This window comes from Zonotrichia albicollis, chromosome Z, assembly GCF_047830755.1.
Source record: "Zonotrichia albicollis isolate bZonAlb1 chromosome Z, bZonAlb1.hap1, whole genome shotgun sequence".
Classification (NCBI taxonomy): domain Eukaryota; kingdom Metazoa; phylum Chordata; class Aves; order Passeriformes; family Passerellidae; genus Zonotrichia; species Zonotrichia albicollis.
The window spans coordinates 69639311-69656718 of record NC_133860.1 but is presented as its reverse complement, the minus strand read 5'-3'; the positions used below and the strand labels follow the sequence as shown (position 1 = coordinate 69656718).

At 42.4% G+C, this 17408-nt stretch overlaps 1 protein-coding gene across 1 annotated transcript in view; it reads left to right on the top strand.

The window, feature by feature from the left end:
- MUSK (muscle associated receptor tyrosine kinase) overlaps positions 1-15087 on the top strand; it is a 59889-nt gene extending 44802 nt beyond the window's left edge. Inside the window, exons 13-16 of the mRNA XM_074533044.1 lie at positions 767-959; positions 1282-1473; positions 8477-8625; positions 10444-15087. Coding sequence (XP_074389145.1) covers positions 767-959; positions 1282-1473; positions 8477-8625; positions 10444-11120 — 1211 coding nt within the window. The 3' untranslated portion in view covers positions 11121-15087. The remainder of the gene's footprint in view (positions 1-766; positions 960-1281; positions 1474-8476; positions 8626-10443) is intronic.
- The last annotated feature ends 2321 nt before the right edge of the window (positions 15088-17408 follow it).

Here is a 17408-nt window from a genome sequence, read left to right as displayed (position 1 = left end):
AAAAAAAATTTCATCCAAGATTCCCAGTTTCTGGATTTCAGTGCTCAGAAATAAGAAACTGCATTTGGAAACTTACTGCCCTTATGTTCTATGGACATAAGTGAACACAAGTAATTTTTAGTTTAGCTGACAACTAAAAAGAAGAGTTTAAATTTCTTTCTGTTCTCAAACACTGCATGCAGAGAACAGCATTTTCTAGAATATCTCAGAAGGTACTCCACAGGTAGTTATGTGATTTTTTCCCTAATAATTCAGCCAAGTGTGCTTTTCCACATTTTCCCCATAAAGACACTGAGATGCAAACTGTTGGGGGTAAGAGGATATTTTGGGAAAGTATCACTCTGTACTTACTTGGTCTTACAGTCCTTCTGCAGATTCCTTTTAGGACACATGATACATTGTGGTTTACATTGTGCACCATTGATCTTTCCCACTGCAGACATTACTATATTTGAATACTGTTGAGACTGTCAGATGTGACCTCCCATTTGTAACTCTTGCAAATATTCTATACCAAAACTGTGTTCCCAACTTAATGGGCACTATATATTAGTCGTACCAGATCTTGGATTTTGACACGAGGCAAAAACAAATGGGTTTTGCTTCCTGCAAACCAAGCTTCCCTAGTATGGTCCTCTCATGCGGTCATAGGACTGTATGTAATGTCAGTAATTTCCAGTGTGACAAGTTAGCTTGGTAAATTCCTCTTAGAGAAAGCTCTATAAATGAGCAGAGGCATAACCCTCTGATTTTGTTTGCATTACAGCATTGTTATCACTGGGAACAAGAAAACCAAGTGGAGAGACTCTAAATCTTCCCCCTCCTCCTCCTCCATTTTCCCCTACATACTCCATGACTGTTATCATCTCAATCATCTCCAGCTTTGCCCTGGTCGTGATCTTTGGCATTATCACCCTGGTTTGCTGCCGTCGTCGAAAACAGTGGAAAAACAAAAAAAGGTAAAGCTTGGAACTTAATTCAGTGCAAGAAACGCTGCTTTGGAAAAAGAGCTTTCTTGTTTCTGAGAGAAAAGTCCTGTGAACACCTGTGAGAGGACAGCAGCCCTCCTGTGTCAGCCCAGTGTTAGTTCTGTTGAACTCCTGTGCCAGAGCAGAAGGTGGTGACTAGGGACATGGACACTTTGCTGCAAGGTTCCTTCAGTAGCCCTGCTGCACCTTCCTTTCTCATCCTGAAATAAATAAACTCAGGAGGAGATGAAGCTAGTTATCTCCTGACTGAGGGCTGTGCACACACTGACCAAAAATCTCTCCGTTGTTTTAGAGAGTCAGAGACACCAACTCTCACCACTCTGCCCTCTGAACTGCTCCTGGACCGGCTGCACCCCAACCCCATGTACCAGCGCATGCCTCTTCTCCTCAATCCAAAATTGCTTAGCCTGGAGTATCCCAGGAACAATATTGAATATGTGAGAGATATTGGGGAGGGAGCATTTGGGAGAGTCTTCCAGGCCAGGTAAGCAGTCTCTTTGTGAGTCTTCTTTATCTGAAGGTACTTGTGAAAAAATCAGCATGGAAATCATCCATCCATCCATCCATCCATCCATTTATCCATCCACTCAAATACTCAAATGCATGTGTACCAAATGGTACACAACACTCATTTTTGAAGAATTGTTTTTGTTGTCCATGGCTATCTGTCAATATTTGTTAAACTTTTGCTGCAAATCACTCTTTTCTATTCTCTAGTAGATGTAATGCCTTACTGACATTATCTGGTGCAAAAGTTCAGCTAAATTTTGCCAAGAGTACTGCCTGTAACATGTGACCTATCGTGAAGTTCTTGCATTTCCCAGTATTTATGAATTGTCAGTGTGTGGTGATCTCCATTACAACACCAGTACTGACCTGTGTAATTACCACAAGTCTTTGCATCATGCTATGGTTCAGTCCAAACTGAATTGCAATTTGATTCTGCGGCAAAACCAAACCAAACCAAACCAAACCAAACCAAACCAAACCAAACCAAACCAAACCAAACCAAACCAAACCAAACCAAACCAAAAATCCCCTAAAAACCCTTCCTGCATAGGCCAGTGCAGAGATGGGCATATGGTTGTGTGTCTGTGGTGTCCCAGCCTTAATGGAAAATGCACAGCCAACATTTGCAGATGCTTGTAGGTGAAAGGAATTGCAAAAGCCAGAGTATCTGCAAAAGTGTACAAATTTTTATTAGCAAATTACATGCCTTCCATGGAAATAGCTCTTTTATTGTCCCTAACCTCCTATATAAGCACAGGGCAGAAGGTTTTGAATAAAGGGGTAGTGTGAAAAGGAACAGAGACAAAAAGATGGATTAAAGATGGAAGGAGAAAAAGAAAAAGAAGGAAAGAAGGAAAGAAGGAAAGAAGGAAAGAAGGAAAGAAAGAGAGAAAGAGAGAAAGAGAGAAAGAAGGAAAGAAAGAAAGAAAGAAAGAAAGAAAGAAAGAAAGAAAGAAAGAAAGAAAGAAAGAAAGAAAGAAAGAAAGAAAGAAAGAAAGAAAGAGCAAGTGGTGGAAGGAAGGAAAAAAGGAAAAAAGATCAGTGGTCCTGGCTCCACCATCAACTCAGCTGACAGAAAGTTTATGGTCCTGGGGCACATGTGTGTCAAGGCTTTGTAAGGATACCTTTTTATAGTAAAATTTATGTGCCCTGGAGCTAATTTCCTCACTTTCTATACAAAGTGGGTTATTGTGGGCAGCTCATTCTTCCAGACCTTTCTGGAAATGATTAAGGGACTTTAAGGTCTTGGGTGCTCTTGATCCCCCCTTGCAGTCCATTCCACCTACTTCTCAGCCTCATTCCTGCACCTCTGATGCTGGTGTTGTGGTTATCTCCAGGAGCCAGAACAAGGACCCTTGTCTCAGAAAAATGTTGCCCTACCTCTGTATGGCCCCTTCCTCCTGTCATAACAATCCTTGGTTGGCTCCATGGCTATCTGGATATCAGTGTTTGAGTAACACATATAAATTCCTTTATCTCTAGACTTCTTCAGTGTCCCCTTTAGTTAGTTTCTCACTTTTTATTTTTGGAATTTGCAGCCACTGTTACCTCTTTTAAACCTGAGATATTAGATGACAGTCCAGTTCTGATATTATCATGGGAAGTGAGGTTGTGCACTTTTACAAATGTGAAAAATCTTTAATTGACAGCCCCAAAAGTGAGGACGATGGAAGATATCTAGTTTTTCTTGACAGAATCCATAATTTCTGCAAGACAATCTGGACAATAATAGTTTCCTCCTAAAGTCCCATCCCCAAATTCCTAGAACAAAATGTACAGGCTGTACAGTTCCCTGCTTAGTCAGGGCAGTAATCTTTGTCCTTTGCAGTTAACAAGCATGGGGCATGGCTGATTTTGTGGCTGTATCTAGAGCAGTGTATGATGACCTCAACAAAAACCCAGGGAAGGATCAGAGTCCCACCATGAGCCAAGATCTGCTTGGTGAAATGCTTCAGTTGACTGCCAAAGCAAAGGGCTATCTTGCAAAAAGTAGTCATAATGCAGGTATTTGTAACATTTATAGTTAAGCTGTTGATGTACCTGCTAGAAAATTAGTTCTGTACAGGTTAGACATGTTACAGCTGGGAAACAGTTTCGACAGGTGTGGTGGATTTTTTTTTCTAATGAAGAGATAAATTATTTCTAATGGAAGAAAAGCAAGCATACTTTTTTATTACAGAGGGAATTAAAAATAACAAAATTCAAAGGGTGCACAGTGGGATTGCCACAAATGCCTAGCCTGTGATGAACTGCTGTCCTGGATGGCCAAACACATCTGAGCTTGAAGCAAGAACACAGCTATAGAAGCTGCACAGCAGCAGTGCTTGGGGCACTGCACACCAGGGGCACAGGGCAGCTCTTGTCCTAGCCTCAGCGCAGTGCTCGGGGCGCCCTGAGGTGCAGCACCTTCCTGCTCATGCTACAGGAGTCTTCACCCCTGTGCCAGCAGGGCAGGCACTCTCCTTCCCAAGTGCTGCTTTGGCCCTGCGCTGGAAGGTCTAATACAATCTGAGTGCTGCACAGACCTTTCTGAGCTCGAAATGACTTTCATGGATATCGAGAAAGACTTCTCAAAGGGCACTCAAATGTCACTAAAGTGCTAGTTAAGTAAGTGCCAAAGTGGTGTAAAGACTTTTTATGTGGGTTTCATACACTTCAGCACTGCAATTTCTTTCAATTAAGCCTTTTTGTCATTGTCAATGGAAACTGAGAGAAAAAGACACAGGAGAAGAAAAGAAAGTATTACATCTCATCTAGCATTTGCAAAGTGAGAATCATCTTGAGAGATGCTTGCTCTCTCTGGCTCAGGGAAGGATCCACAGAAATATTGCTTCTTAGGGACCTCCTTTGTTTATTACCACCTCTATCAAAAATGTCTCCAAGGCTTTATAATTCCTTATAATAAGGTATAGACATTTCTGTGCACTTCTGGGAGATCAGTGCAGTCCTAGTATAAGCTGTGTGTTCATCCAGGTTACTGAAATGATCAAAGCTCAAATTATTGCCTTCCCATCTCAGAAGGATAAAATGTACTCTCCTGCATGTGTTAAATGGACATCTTGAGCTAAGTTTAGCAATCCTCTTACTTCTCCTGCTCTCATGTTTCTTGCTCTTCTGTAAACACAGCTCTGCACTCAGTGCCAGCGATGCCTTTGCCAGTTGGCTGCTCTGAGTCCTGATTCAGTGTTTACTCACTCCTGGGTCAAGCAACATGTTAGGACAGGAAGTGTCTAGCTATCATTTACTAGCTTCTCATGAAAGGCTACTGTCTTCACCAGGAACAGCTTCACACTTGGAAGGATAAGGAAGGAACCATGCTTAAAACAAAATTCAGGACCAGGCTCAGGTCTGTCCCAGATAGGTCTTTGTGGCTGATTCTCCTCCTGGGAGGACCCCACTGGCCTCACAAGACACCAGAGTACCAGCTCTGTGCAGTTCAGTGCAGACTAGCATGCAGGTTTTCTTCCAGAGCTGAGCTGTGTGGTCCAGACAAAGCCTGAAGATCAGGATTGCCTAAAAGCCTGGATGTGGAGTCTTTGCCAGTAGGTTGGTATGGAGGTTTTGCTAGTAGGCTGGTAGACCTGCACTACAAATGCACAACATGCTGTTCCTCCTTAGGAACAGGGCTGTTCCTAAGGTCAGAGTTTCTTGACAGAAGTCTCCTCATGTTTTCTCTATCTGCAAAGCGTATTTTTTTGACCTGCTGTTTCATACATAGCTGAAAAATAGTGTGGGTGTTAATTATTAAAAAAACCAAAATCCAACCTTCCCTTCCTCCTCAAAAAGCAGCTCCTGCTTATTCAGGGCAGTCTCCTGCTCACATATTAACTGAACAAAAGAATGAGGAAAAGGTAGGCTCCCACCAGACTCAGTAGATGTTAATTACATTATTTAATCATCTAAGAGAAGCTGCCCAACTGTTATGGTGAGCAAGATGGGGACAGGACAGAGTCTTAAATACAGGTTCAGACTGCTCCTCATTTTTTTTAACATATTTGCTGCTTGAAATAGACACAGGCAGGAGACCTTTCTCCTTATCAATGCCTTTATTAAAACTGATCAGCTCAGGTGGGGAGAAACAACGGGTGCGTGCTCTCGGAGGAGGAGGAAGAGTGCAGCTTTGTCCACTGGTCTGTGGGCAGAGCTGGGTATTCCTTCCTCAGGAGATCATCGGGAAATCCCTTGCTATTCCGTTCAACATTCGAGGTCCTCTGTCTAGCCAACATCTTCATTTTAGGGTGAGGGGTAAAAAGGCCTTGGCGGACACTAGATTCTGTTCCTCACACCCAGTCATCACTTTGATTCATCAATTTTGTGTTGGCTTGTTGTTTTAGGGGTTTTTGTCTAGGTTTGGTGAGGGGTCCATCCCATTGCATGCTGTAAATGATGTCATTTGCATGCCGACTCGGCACCCCTTCCCCTCCACCATCTGGGTGCCATCCTCCAGGAAGCAGCAGGGTGCCACTCGACAGAAGGGGAATTCATCAAGGACAGGTAGTTAATGAAAACAACAGGTGATTACAATAACAAACAGTTAGAACTCCACCCTGGCAGCAACTAGCCCAACCTGTGAACTCTGCAACCTTTTCAAAAAATGGGCAGCTGTTCTACTCATAACATTGCTTAGGAAGGAAAACCTGACTGGGAACTTCAGTCAGACATTCTCTAGATAGGCTCAGAGTGAAATTCCTAGCTGCACCGCTGGTTAGTTCTTTAAGCATGCACTGAAATGCCAATTTATGACTCCAGTGCACAAATCCATTGGTAGTGAAGCAGGCAAAGGACTGTTGCTGTCCACCCTATGCATGAGCAGTGTAAATTTCTCCTCCTTAATTGCAAGAGAGATTACCTAAAGTAATTTCTTTTGATGCTTCCCTGTTCTAGGAGAGAATTAGCCTAATTTTTGAAAAACACTCTGCCTTCTGGCCCTCCAGCTGAATTCTCCAGGTTCAGAGGCAGCTGCTTCCTGCTGCTACCGTGCAGATGTGCCCCTATCATTTGTGCAAAGACAGTCTTTAGGGCATGAAAGAGGTCACATTTGATAGCTGTCTGACAGGACTTCAGACAGTTCTTGCCTCTGTGCCAGAGCAGTGCGAGTTTCCCAGGCCTGCTCAGAACGGTACTGCATCACCATGAGCTACCAAAGGTGAAATTTCTGGCTTTTGCCTGAGGGCTACTTAAAAGGCATTGTGTAGCTTAACCTCACTTGGCTACATTTAGGTTAGTTTACATTACAGAATTTAGTGAAATTGGGTGGTTGGGTGTACATCAGCCTGGGGTGAGTTTCTGTCTCCAAAGCAGTCAGGACTGAGCCTGCCCATCCCTGCTTTGGCACTGTGCTGGGTCTGCTAGTCAGAGATGAGTGGCAATCTCTGAGACTATTTGGAAGATATAAAGCCCTCCTATTTTTACTTTTAAAACCCCTATTGCTTTGTTCAGGCTGCTGTTGCTGGCTCTAGTGCTGAGAATTGACAGCAGGTGCTCGTACTCCTCCCCTCCTACTGGACAGGGAACTGCTGCCAGCACGGGGAAAAAGAAGGAAGACATTGTGCCATAATGGAAGCGTAGCAGACAAGTGTGGGGCCTGATCCTCCGCTCTGGCATGCCAGACCTCCTTGCTGAGTGTCTCAGCTGTGATCCAGCCACCTCTGATTCCTTTCTTGATGGACACCCTGCCATCCAGTGACATTTGACATTTACAGCATCCAAGTACAACTGTTGCAACTGCCATGCATCTGAAGTAGAAGACAAGGAAGCTGGAAGTTTGCTTTGGAAATTGGAGTCCCCTCTAGTGCTACTGAGCAATAAAATAACCTGGCATTCAAGCAACGGGAGGGCAGTCAGGCTGGTGCAGCAACGTGACACATAAATGGGCACCACTCCCCATTGGCTCTGGCTGGCTACCTGTAAGGAATGTGTGTTAGCTGCAAGGCCCCTGGCAAGAATTTGTGCAGGAAACAAAATGTACATCTGAGGTTTAGTGCATGTTTGAAAGTGGAAAGTTACTCTTCTCCAGCAACAGCTACCCCTAAATCTTTGGCATGCCCAAATAATTAAACTTGTTGAGGGTGCAGGGAATCCTATGGATAGGAAAAGAAATCTGTTGCTCAAAGTCACGATTCTGTTTCCCAAGGATTTGTGTCTATAAACTTTAGCTGAAGATTCACAAGTATCAAAACATGTGTATTTACACATTAACTTGTTCTTCAGACAAGGCACAGGCTTGCTTTGTCCCTTCTGTCCTGTCACATGTTTCCACAAATCTTGAAGCAATATAAACTGTTTTCTAAACCTCAGGTACACCACATTAAATCCAGCTGAAATTAGCAAATGGTTTTATAACTTGTTAAAGGTGCATACACATGCCACACACACACACACACACACACAGAGAACAGTATCAAAACGCTATTTTCCTTACAAAACCAAGGGAATACACTTCCTGTAATTGTTACTTTCACTCTAATATTAGCCAGATATACCAAAGTCACCACTGTGCCAGGTATGGGAAAGGAGGCTCTTTCATCAATTTAATAAAAAATAGGTTTATTTTTAACTCCACTGTTATACCCCAAAAGTGAATTGTTCGGGCCGAAGAGTTCATCTGTCCTCCATTAAGTTTATGATGTGATCTCCAGCCTAGAGAGCAGCTGTTTCTTACCAACCTGTTCCTTATTTATGTCTTTAGCAGACACGGTAATGAGTCTGTAAGGAGCAAGATCAGTGATCAAAAAAAGCTATATTGAATTTAGTCCTACCTGAACCAAATTAAATGCCTCTGCAATGCATATTACAGTTCCAAGAGATGAAACTGATGAAACTGGGCTTTAAGGTTCCTTCTGTTGGTTCTGGGTCCTTCTCCCTTTTTTTTTTTTTTTTCCCTTTGGTCAGCCTCTCCTTCTGCATCAGAAACAGAGCCTATATTTAGTGTGCATGTATTCATCACTGATGGTTTCCTCTCTTGCCTCTCCTTGCAGGGCCCCAGGGCTGCTGCCATATGAACCTTTCACCATGGTAGCAGTGAAAATGCTGAAGGAGGAAGCATCTGCAGACATGCAGGCTGACTTTCAGAGGGAAGCAGCTCTCATGGCAGAGTTTGACAATCCTAACATCGTCAAGCTTTTAGGTATCTCAGTGAGGCATCCTGTTGCCTTAACAAGAGGGTGCATCACATCAAAACCTCCTCATGCCACTGGGTAAACTGCTGGCCATCTTGTTGCCTAACTCTGCTTCCAGTCTAATAACCTTGACCCAGATGTCTTACAGGCAAGATGTGAACTTCCTGGAACTGTGATTTATTTTGTGGGTACTGAAAATAAATATTACAAGTCTTGTTAGTTTTATATGTCCCACTTACTATTGTGATGTCCGAACACTTAATAGCATTAAAAAAACAAAATTAAATTAACAAAAAGCCAGCCACAAAAACGGCCTCTTCCTTTCCTTCCATTCTCATCTGAAAGGACATCCTTCTTTGTTGGATTTTTTTAGAAAGTCTTGATGCTCAAGCTTGACTAATAAGACACTTTCTGAGAAGAAAGCTGCTGACAAAAAATATTCTTTTAGAAGATTGTAAATTTTTTTTCTGAAGTAGATGCTGCTGGCCACTTTTATCTGGCAGTACTGCTCTAATTTGCTGTATGCAGATCTGATTCTCGTGAACAGGGACATTTGAGATCTTAATTTATTTCAGTAGGAAGCTCCAGAACATTTTGAGATGGATAAACCACATTTTTGGGGAAGCTGGGTTGATACAAATACTTTGGCTACAGAAATGAAAGGCAGAAAGAGCACTAAACTGGACTAAACTTTGTGTTTATTGTTAACACATTTTAGGCCAGAAAAGGACAAAGGTATAGGCACAAACTAGTACCAGCTCATGGGGCTGTGGAGAAATAGCCACATTGTTGAAAACAGCTTAAATGATAAATCTCTCACGTACACTTGTCAGATCCTGATGTCATCAGAGTGGGAGCAGCCATTTGTTTTTCCTCAAAGATTCAAATATTAGGACATCAATCAGAATTTCAGATTTCACAATAAGTTACATCATCAATTGCTAAATGATGATCCTAAGAAAGCAAAACACATACATTTTAAATGTTGGCTTTTGCTGGTTAGCATTTTAATGGTGAGTGCACAAATATTACTGTATCACTGTATGATCAGTAAGGCTCGTGGAAGTGTGGTTAATGCTGGCCCACCAATAAAGCTGATAAAGTGCCAAGCATGTAGGACTGCATTCTACATCTAACAGACATGGCAAATGTCTCCTTTCTGTTGTCTGCTTTTGATTTGTCTTTCTTTCATTTTTGAATATCTGTCATGCCAAAAGTAATTCCACAACCAACTTTTTTTTGCATGAGTTGTTAAAAAAAAATAAATCCGTAAGGGCAGGAGTTTCCTTGCAATTCAAGAGTTCCACTGAGCCCTTGAACATGCCCCTTGTGAATACTTTTGAAGTCTTCCTGCATATGTGTCACCCCTACAACAATATTGTTGTTTAACAACACAACAATCATAAGAAATATAAGAATTAAAAAGTAACTTGATCAGAACTTTAAAGGTTACTTCCTGAAAGTCCTTGCAGTTGCACCTGGGAAGAGGCAATTCAATACTTTAGTTAATACTAACTTAAGCGGGATTGCCTAAGTACTTCATTAAACGTAGCTCCAAAACTCTGTGTTTTAACCAGGATGTTGAGAAAAATTTTGCATGCAGGCATGTGCATGATTTGTAAGCATCACCCATGGAGCTCATCATCAGATCCCTGATGCAGGAGCTTGAAAAGAGGCAGCACGCATGATGGATGCGTGCGAAGTGGGTGGTATTTGCATGGCTCTCTCTCTGCATTGTAGAAAGCCTCCCTTTTGTGTTTTGCGGCTTTTGCACAGCAAAACTCTCTTTGCTGCTCAAATGACCCGTGTGGTGTGTGCCCTGGCAGGCGTGTGCGCGGTTGGGAAGCCGATGTGCCTGCTGTTCGAGTACATGGCCTACGGGGACCTGAACGAGTACCTGCGTGACCGCTCGCCCCGCAACCTGTGCAGCCTGGCGCAGGGCAGCCTGGACACGCGGCTGCGCCTCCCGAACCCCCTGGCGCTCTGCTGCACCAGCCAGCTCTGCATTGCCAAGCAGGTTGCTGCTGGCATGGCCTACCTCTCCGAGCGCAAGTTCGTCCACCGGGATTTGGCCACCAGAAACTGCCTGGTGGGGGAGAACATGGTGGTGAAAATTGCAGATTTCGGTCTCTCAAGGAACATGTATTCTGCTGACTATTACAAAGCAAACGAGAACGATGCCATCCCCATCCGCTGGATGCCCCCTGAGTCCATTTTCTACAACCGCTACACCACGGAATCTGATGTGTGGGCCTATGGGGTGGTGCTGTGGGAGATATTCTCCTACGGCATGCAGCCTTACTATGGGATGGCTCACGAAGAGGTCATCTACTACGTGAGGGATGGGAATGTCCTCTCCTGCCCCGACAATTGTCCTCTGGAGCTCTACAACCTGATGCGCCTCTGCTGGAGCAAGTTGCCTGCCGACCGGCCAGGCTTTGCCAGCATCCACCGCATCTTGGAGCGCATGTATGAGAGGGCCGTGGCCAACATGTCTGTCTGAGGGATACAGTTCCCTCCCGTCTCCTGTGTCCACCTATTTAGACTGACTTGGACCAGCCCAAGAGCTCCTGAGTGATGGTGCCTTCAGACAGTGTCTCACTCAGGGAGGAGAAAAGAACTTGTTCCATAGCCAAAAATGAAACACAGACTGTACCCCTTTATGCACCTCTTTGAGTGGGACTGTACCTCCCAAACAGCAGGGCTGACCTTTAGCCACTAAGACAGGACTCCTCAGGTTGGTGAGAGTGCTGGTCATACTAAGTCAGTACTTATATTTAGCATTTCCAGGAGCAAAAAGTAGACTAGGGAAGGCAAACTAATGTTTCTTCCTAAGCACTGTTTCTTCCCTTCCTGAGAGATCCCACCATGCCCTTCTGCATTTACACTCTTGGCTTTTACCTTTTTACCCTGTTTCTCTTACATTTTCTAGTATTATTTAAAAAAAAAAAAGGTTGCAGAGTTCAATCTTCTTTTGGGGATACCGTTTATTATGTTATTTTCATGTACTGTTTACTATTTTGTATTTGCATACTCAGTCTTTTTTGCAGAAAAAGGATGTTTCTGAAGCCATAGGCCACTTTCATCTTCCTTTTAACTTTCACTCTCTCTCATTACAATAATACTGACAGAGTCAAAACAGGAGCCTGCTGGACCATTGGGCAGCCACCTGCATCTTCTGTTACAGAGACAGGCAAATTCCTGTTGAGCATGACACTTTCCATTTTCCAGTGTGGGAAATCCAGAGTTATGTTCACTTGATGTTTGCTAAAGGCTCATCTAAAACCTTTCCTTAAGCATTGCAGTACATCTTACTTACCTTCCCCTGAAGCTACAATGCCATTTGATGCTGTGGGAGAAATTCATCCCAAAGGCCTGGTGCTGCACCTTGTAGGCATCCAAGGTGTATTTATTTGCCACTGCCTGGTCCTCAACATGCCAAAAGCAGAAAGAAATGAATCCCCTCTGAAGAGGCATAGCAGGTTGTATTAATTGCTTGTTTCCATTTCTTTTGCAATCTTTGCCTCCTGTTTCTGGTTTCCTTTCCTGACAGACTCTCCTAAGTCCAATTACAATATTTGCTGGCCACCTTTCCTTGTGCTGCAATTTAGAGACAGAGAAGTAAGAAAGGTGGATGTCTGCCACCAGCATCCTTCAGAGACAACCTGTCAGTTAGGAGAAGGTAGAGAACGTTTGCAAGAAGAATCTGCAGAGCAAAGATGAGACTGCCTCAGTAACAACCTGCAGCCCATCTCCAAACACCAAATGTTTCTCCAAATTGTGATGGATACTTCAGTGCCAGAGTAAATTTTATTCCTTTGGTGATGGGTGTAACCTTTTAGCTCCTTGTGGAGTGAGGAGCAGTTGTCCCAGAGCCCCACTGCTGATGCGAAATGTAGCCTGAGGCAGGGATGTGCATTATGACTATAGAGCAGGAGTGCAAATGAGTGAGTGTTTTAGTGAGGCTTCTGTAACTTGGACACACTGGTTTAGCCTACCAAGAGAGCAGCAGCAGAGTGTAGCTATCTATGTTTTCTGAAAGGTAAGGTCTTGGAAAGGTCTATGAATCATTATAAAGAACATAACTGGAAAAATCATACTTTCCTCTGCTGCTCTCCTGTTTGTTTGGGTTTTTATTTTGTTGATTTTGTTGGTTTTTTCTCATATAACGTCGTTTGTTCCAATTGTGGCCAAAACAGCATGATTTAATGTTTTCAGACCACTGGTGTTGCCTTTAATTGGAGCAAAGAGCTTGCAATTACGAAGGACAATGGCAAGAAAAGAGGTCTGGGCTGCAAAATGTTGAAGTGCTAAAGTAGTGTCTGCACAGTAAGCACAAAATGGCCAGTGCTGTTTCACTCATTTAGCAGTCCTAGCATCATGCTGCTATCACACAACATTTACTGAGGTTTAGTGCTAAAGACAAATACCCTTGAAAATCCCAGTGCCCTCAACTTCAATAAAAAATTGTACTGGCGTTCCTTATATAGCTCTTTTCACCACATTATGACCACCTTGCAGTGCGCACTGTTGAATTTGTTGGGTTGTATCAGCTCCCTGTCTATCTTCCCTGTTTTGAGAAGGCAGAAGTGAGGAGGCAGGCCTGGAAGGATGGAGCTGATACAGCATCAGCATCACCAAATACATCACCAAATACGGAGCCCAGGACTTGCATCATCTCTGTAAGGGAGGGGGCACATTCAAGATCCTGGCAGTGCTCAATGCATCAGGCATTTTGTCACCCTGTTTAGAGAGGGCAGGGTCAGAAGGTGTGTGTGGGTAGTGGTGAGGGTCCAGGTACCCAGCACCTCTTCTGAAGCTGGAATGATTCTTACGCTAAGAAAAGCGCACAGTAACAGGTGCAAAGTCTGCACCATGTGCTAAATGTAAACAAACACACCCATTTACAGTGGCGGACACACTGCCTTTCTGCCTTCTAGGATCCCAGTGATGCCTTCAGTTTTTCATTCTCCCATTCCCCCAGGAAAATTATTTCAAAATCAGTTTTCTTCTTGTTAGCTGCCTGTAATGTCACACTCTAGGAATTTTCACTCACTTTCTTTGTGAAAGAAAGATTCCCATAAAATTGGAAGTGTAGCCCTTTTTATCTCATTTTCCTAGCCCAAATGCTTGTCTCAGTGGCCCCCTATTTAGGATAATAGTGGAAAATTTGGTTTTCCTCATCCAGCATTCCAGCCTTTGCACTATAAGCATGTACTGAGGGGTCAGGTAGTCAGTGTCTGCAGGTCAGGATGGGAAAAGCTTCCTTTCTTGCAGGAGGAAAAAGATCATTTGAAGACAGACTCAGAGAAGCTCTCAGCAGCATGTTCTGCAGGGATGGTAATCGCTTTTGTGGACTGATCCAGCAGGGGGACTTAGCACCTAGATGGTGTTGTACTTGGAGGATTAAATTGTAGCAGGACTTCAGCTGCCTTAGCTGGATTTTACTGTTTCCTTCTGCTGTGTGCTTTTCAGCTTGCTAGGAGCTGGAGGTTCACTGCTTTCATGACACGCCTCCTTTCACAGATTTTTTTCTCCTCCTTCTGTTTAAGATTCTGCTGTCTTCATTCTATGTTACACAGTGTGCTATGCCAGATTCTTCTAGACTTTCTGTGCAATTGTCATGTAACACAATTTTTTTGAATGGGCGTAAACAAAGGGATTATGATAAAGCAAAAGAGCAAGAAAAATTTGTCGCTCAAAAAAGTTGCTTGGAAGCAAAAATATTTTGCTTTTCTAGTTTGGATTTATAATTCATGTGGAGAGAGAGGATGAATCAAAAGTGAACATTTTTGTCTTCATTTTAGAAAATTTCTGTGCTGCAAGGTAGAAAACTTTTCTACATTTAGTTCTGTCCACACTGGCCCAAAAAATATGGAATGCTTCATGAATTTGCATGTCACCCTTGTGCAGGGACCATACTAACATATGAGTTTAAGATGAACCTTTTTGGTGCTTTGGCTCCCATTCCCACTGAGAGCAGAGGGAGCCAGCAATCTGGGGCACTGGATGAGACCCCCAAGAAAAGGATTTGCAGCACATTTGATGTACCCATTCCCTTTGCAAGTGTGCTGCCTTGAGCGCTGGCAGCACATATACATCTTTATCCTTGGTGACATATTGTGAAACCTGACCAACTGAACAACACAGACATCCTTTTATGTTCCTGTGCCCTTATTTGACAGTTGCATTTAAAATGCACTTTTATAAGCTTAAATTCCATAAATGATTGGACACTGTTTACAACACGATCAAATTAATTCAGATCCTCTCAAACACTGTGTGGGCTAAACGTAACTGTCTCATCTCGTTTACCCAGGGGAATATACTAGTTATTATTCTGTGATTGTTTGTTATATCTTCATGAATGATGGCTTTGAAAGACGTCCCTAGCAGAGATGTACATTTCTCATTATCTCAACCTGTGTAACTCTTGCGTGCAATATTTTATAAAATAAAGAGACATTGAAAAGGATAATACTAATTCTGTTCTCTCTGTTCTCTTCCTTCTCCAGCATGGTGTTGGAGATTTTTGCTTTTGTTTTTGTTTTTTTTCTTTTTCTTTTGAAAATGGATGGTGTTTCATTTTACTAAAATATCTTTGTTACAGCTTTAAAATCACAGTTGTTATACTGCAGGTAGTTGCAGTAATAAGTTACCTTATTATGTGTGCTCAAAGGCATGTGGTTTTGGTGGGTTAAATTTGATGGGTGCTGTAGGAATACATTAAGAAACTTTACATTATGAGAACACACTAAGGGCTGGACAAGGGAAAAGAGAATGTTTTTACAGCAATGTAGATTGGAGTCCCTTTACGACTATCCCAAAGTGTAAGATGCCTCATAGAGATGGCAATGACATCTCTCTCCCTCCAAATATCTGCTGGTATTTGTGCCTGGATTCTGGTCACAACCTAGATGTGTAGAATTAAAATGTGATAGAAAATCAAAAGGGTATTGAGTTTGCTGTTTGTAGAACACAGCTGAGCAAAATTTCATGCTGACAGTTTTATCTAAAAGGCTAAAATTTGTTTTTTCTGCATATGATCCTTGAAGATGAACTCACTCAGCAAATGTATGGGAATTTTAACTATTTAAAATTAATTGCAAATCTTTAACAACCAGGAATGGGAAATCAAACAAAACTTTCTGACTACAATTAATCAGGCAAACTGGAAGTACATTCTTTATTTCTTTCTCTTCCCCCTGCCACTCTCCCAATACAAACTAAAGAGTTTTCTGCAAATCTTCTTGCTAGAAACCTTAGGGAAAACAGTGTTTTTTTGTAATATTGTCTTTGCAAGAAAGTCATTAATGAATTAGGAAAAGAATTATTTTTTCATCCTCTCAGTCAGGTTGAACCATATTAAAGGGCTGATGTGCCAAGTTTTTCAAGGCACAAGAAGAAGTGGTGCACTCATTTCCCACCACCAAATGCATAGACTTTTAAATCTGTAGAGAAACATTCTTCTAGCCTGGCTAAAAAGTTGACCCCATGAAAGAACCTGTTGTCTTCAGCAGTACAGTCTCTCCCAGGCTTCCCTCCTTCCAACCCCCTTCACCTGAACCAGACAGCACAATGAGATGTCCCCAGTGCCTTGAGTCACCCTGAGTATTTTCCGTAATTCAGCCACTCTGCATGAAACAATGAGAGTAACATGTGGCTGGGAAAAGCAGAAGCATGTAGTAGATAATTTATTTTTTCTTGACTTTCATATGTGATTTTGTAAATGCATATCCTTGTCTTTGTGTAGGTGTTTATGGAAGAGAGTGAGGAAGCTTGCTTTCTGGGGAGGGCAAACAAGGTTTCACTCAATCCTCTATGCAAATTCCTTATTGTGTCTTTCCATTAATTAAAAAACTTTGCATCTTCAGCTAAATGTAATGACATCTCACTTCCTCAAAGGAAAGTCCTAAGAGGGCTTTGCTAAGTTTCTGTCATTGCAGTGATGTGGGAGTTACTGCCCCTCTGCTGCTGGTGTGGAACTGTGAAGTAACATGAAACAACTTTTCATATTTCATAAAGAATCCAGAGGATTTCAGTGGTGTTCAAATGTAGGACTAGGATAGTTTTATTATTAACAAGATAAAAAAAAGAAAGAAACCAACCCTGTCGATTTACCTATTCCACCAAAACCTCAGAGCCTATCATAATAGTGTCATGGGTGTTTTACAAGTTTCGCAGCCTTGGGAGAAAAATTTTGTACTAATTCAATGACAAATCTTTAGAAACTCACCTCTTTATACAGTGCTGCTGCGCACAGCCAAGAGCATTCCCTGGAGCCCTTGTCCGTACTTAGTGGTACAGTGGCCAGTTGTAACTGTAGAAAGGGGAACATATGAGGGGTTTGAAGCTGCCCTTAAAACCAGAACTAGCAATTTTCTTCAGTGCTGGAGTGGTAGCCCTTAGCAAAGATCATACTTTACACCACTGACATATTCATATGCTAACACAGCATCATATTATATCCCACAAATTTAGTATTAAATAAATAAGAGTTTCATCAGCAACTGATAGACAGATTTTATAATAAATTTGGACCAAAAAGCAATCAATTAATTAATTTAATATATTTATTGAAGAAATATTTTTCTTCTGTCTGCTGGGATGCTTTAAATCTTTTGCCAGTAATAGGCCACTGTGCTTACTCTGACTGTGAGATAACCACACCATACATTTCTACTGGGCATGAGTGAACATGTTGGAGCACTTGTATGTTTATCTGCCCTCCCCCATGGCTTTTATATAAAAGAGATGTTACACTTTTGGAGTTTATATAGGCTAGCTAACT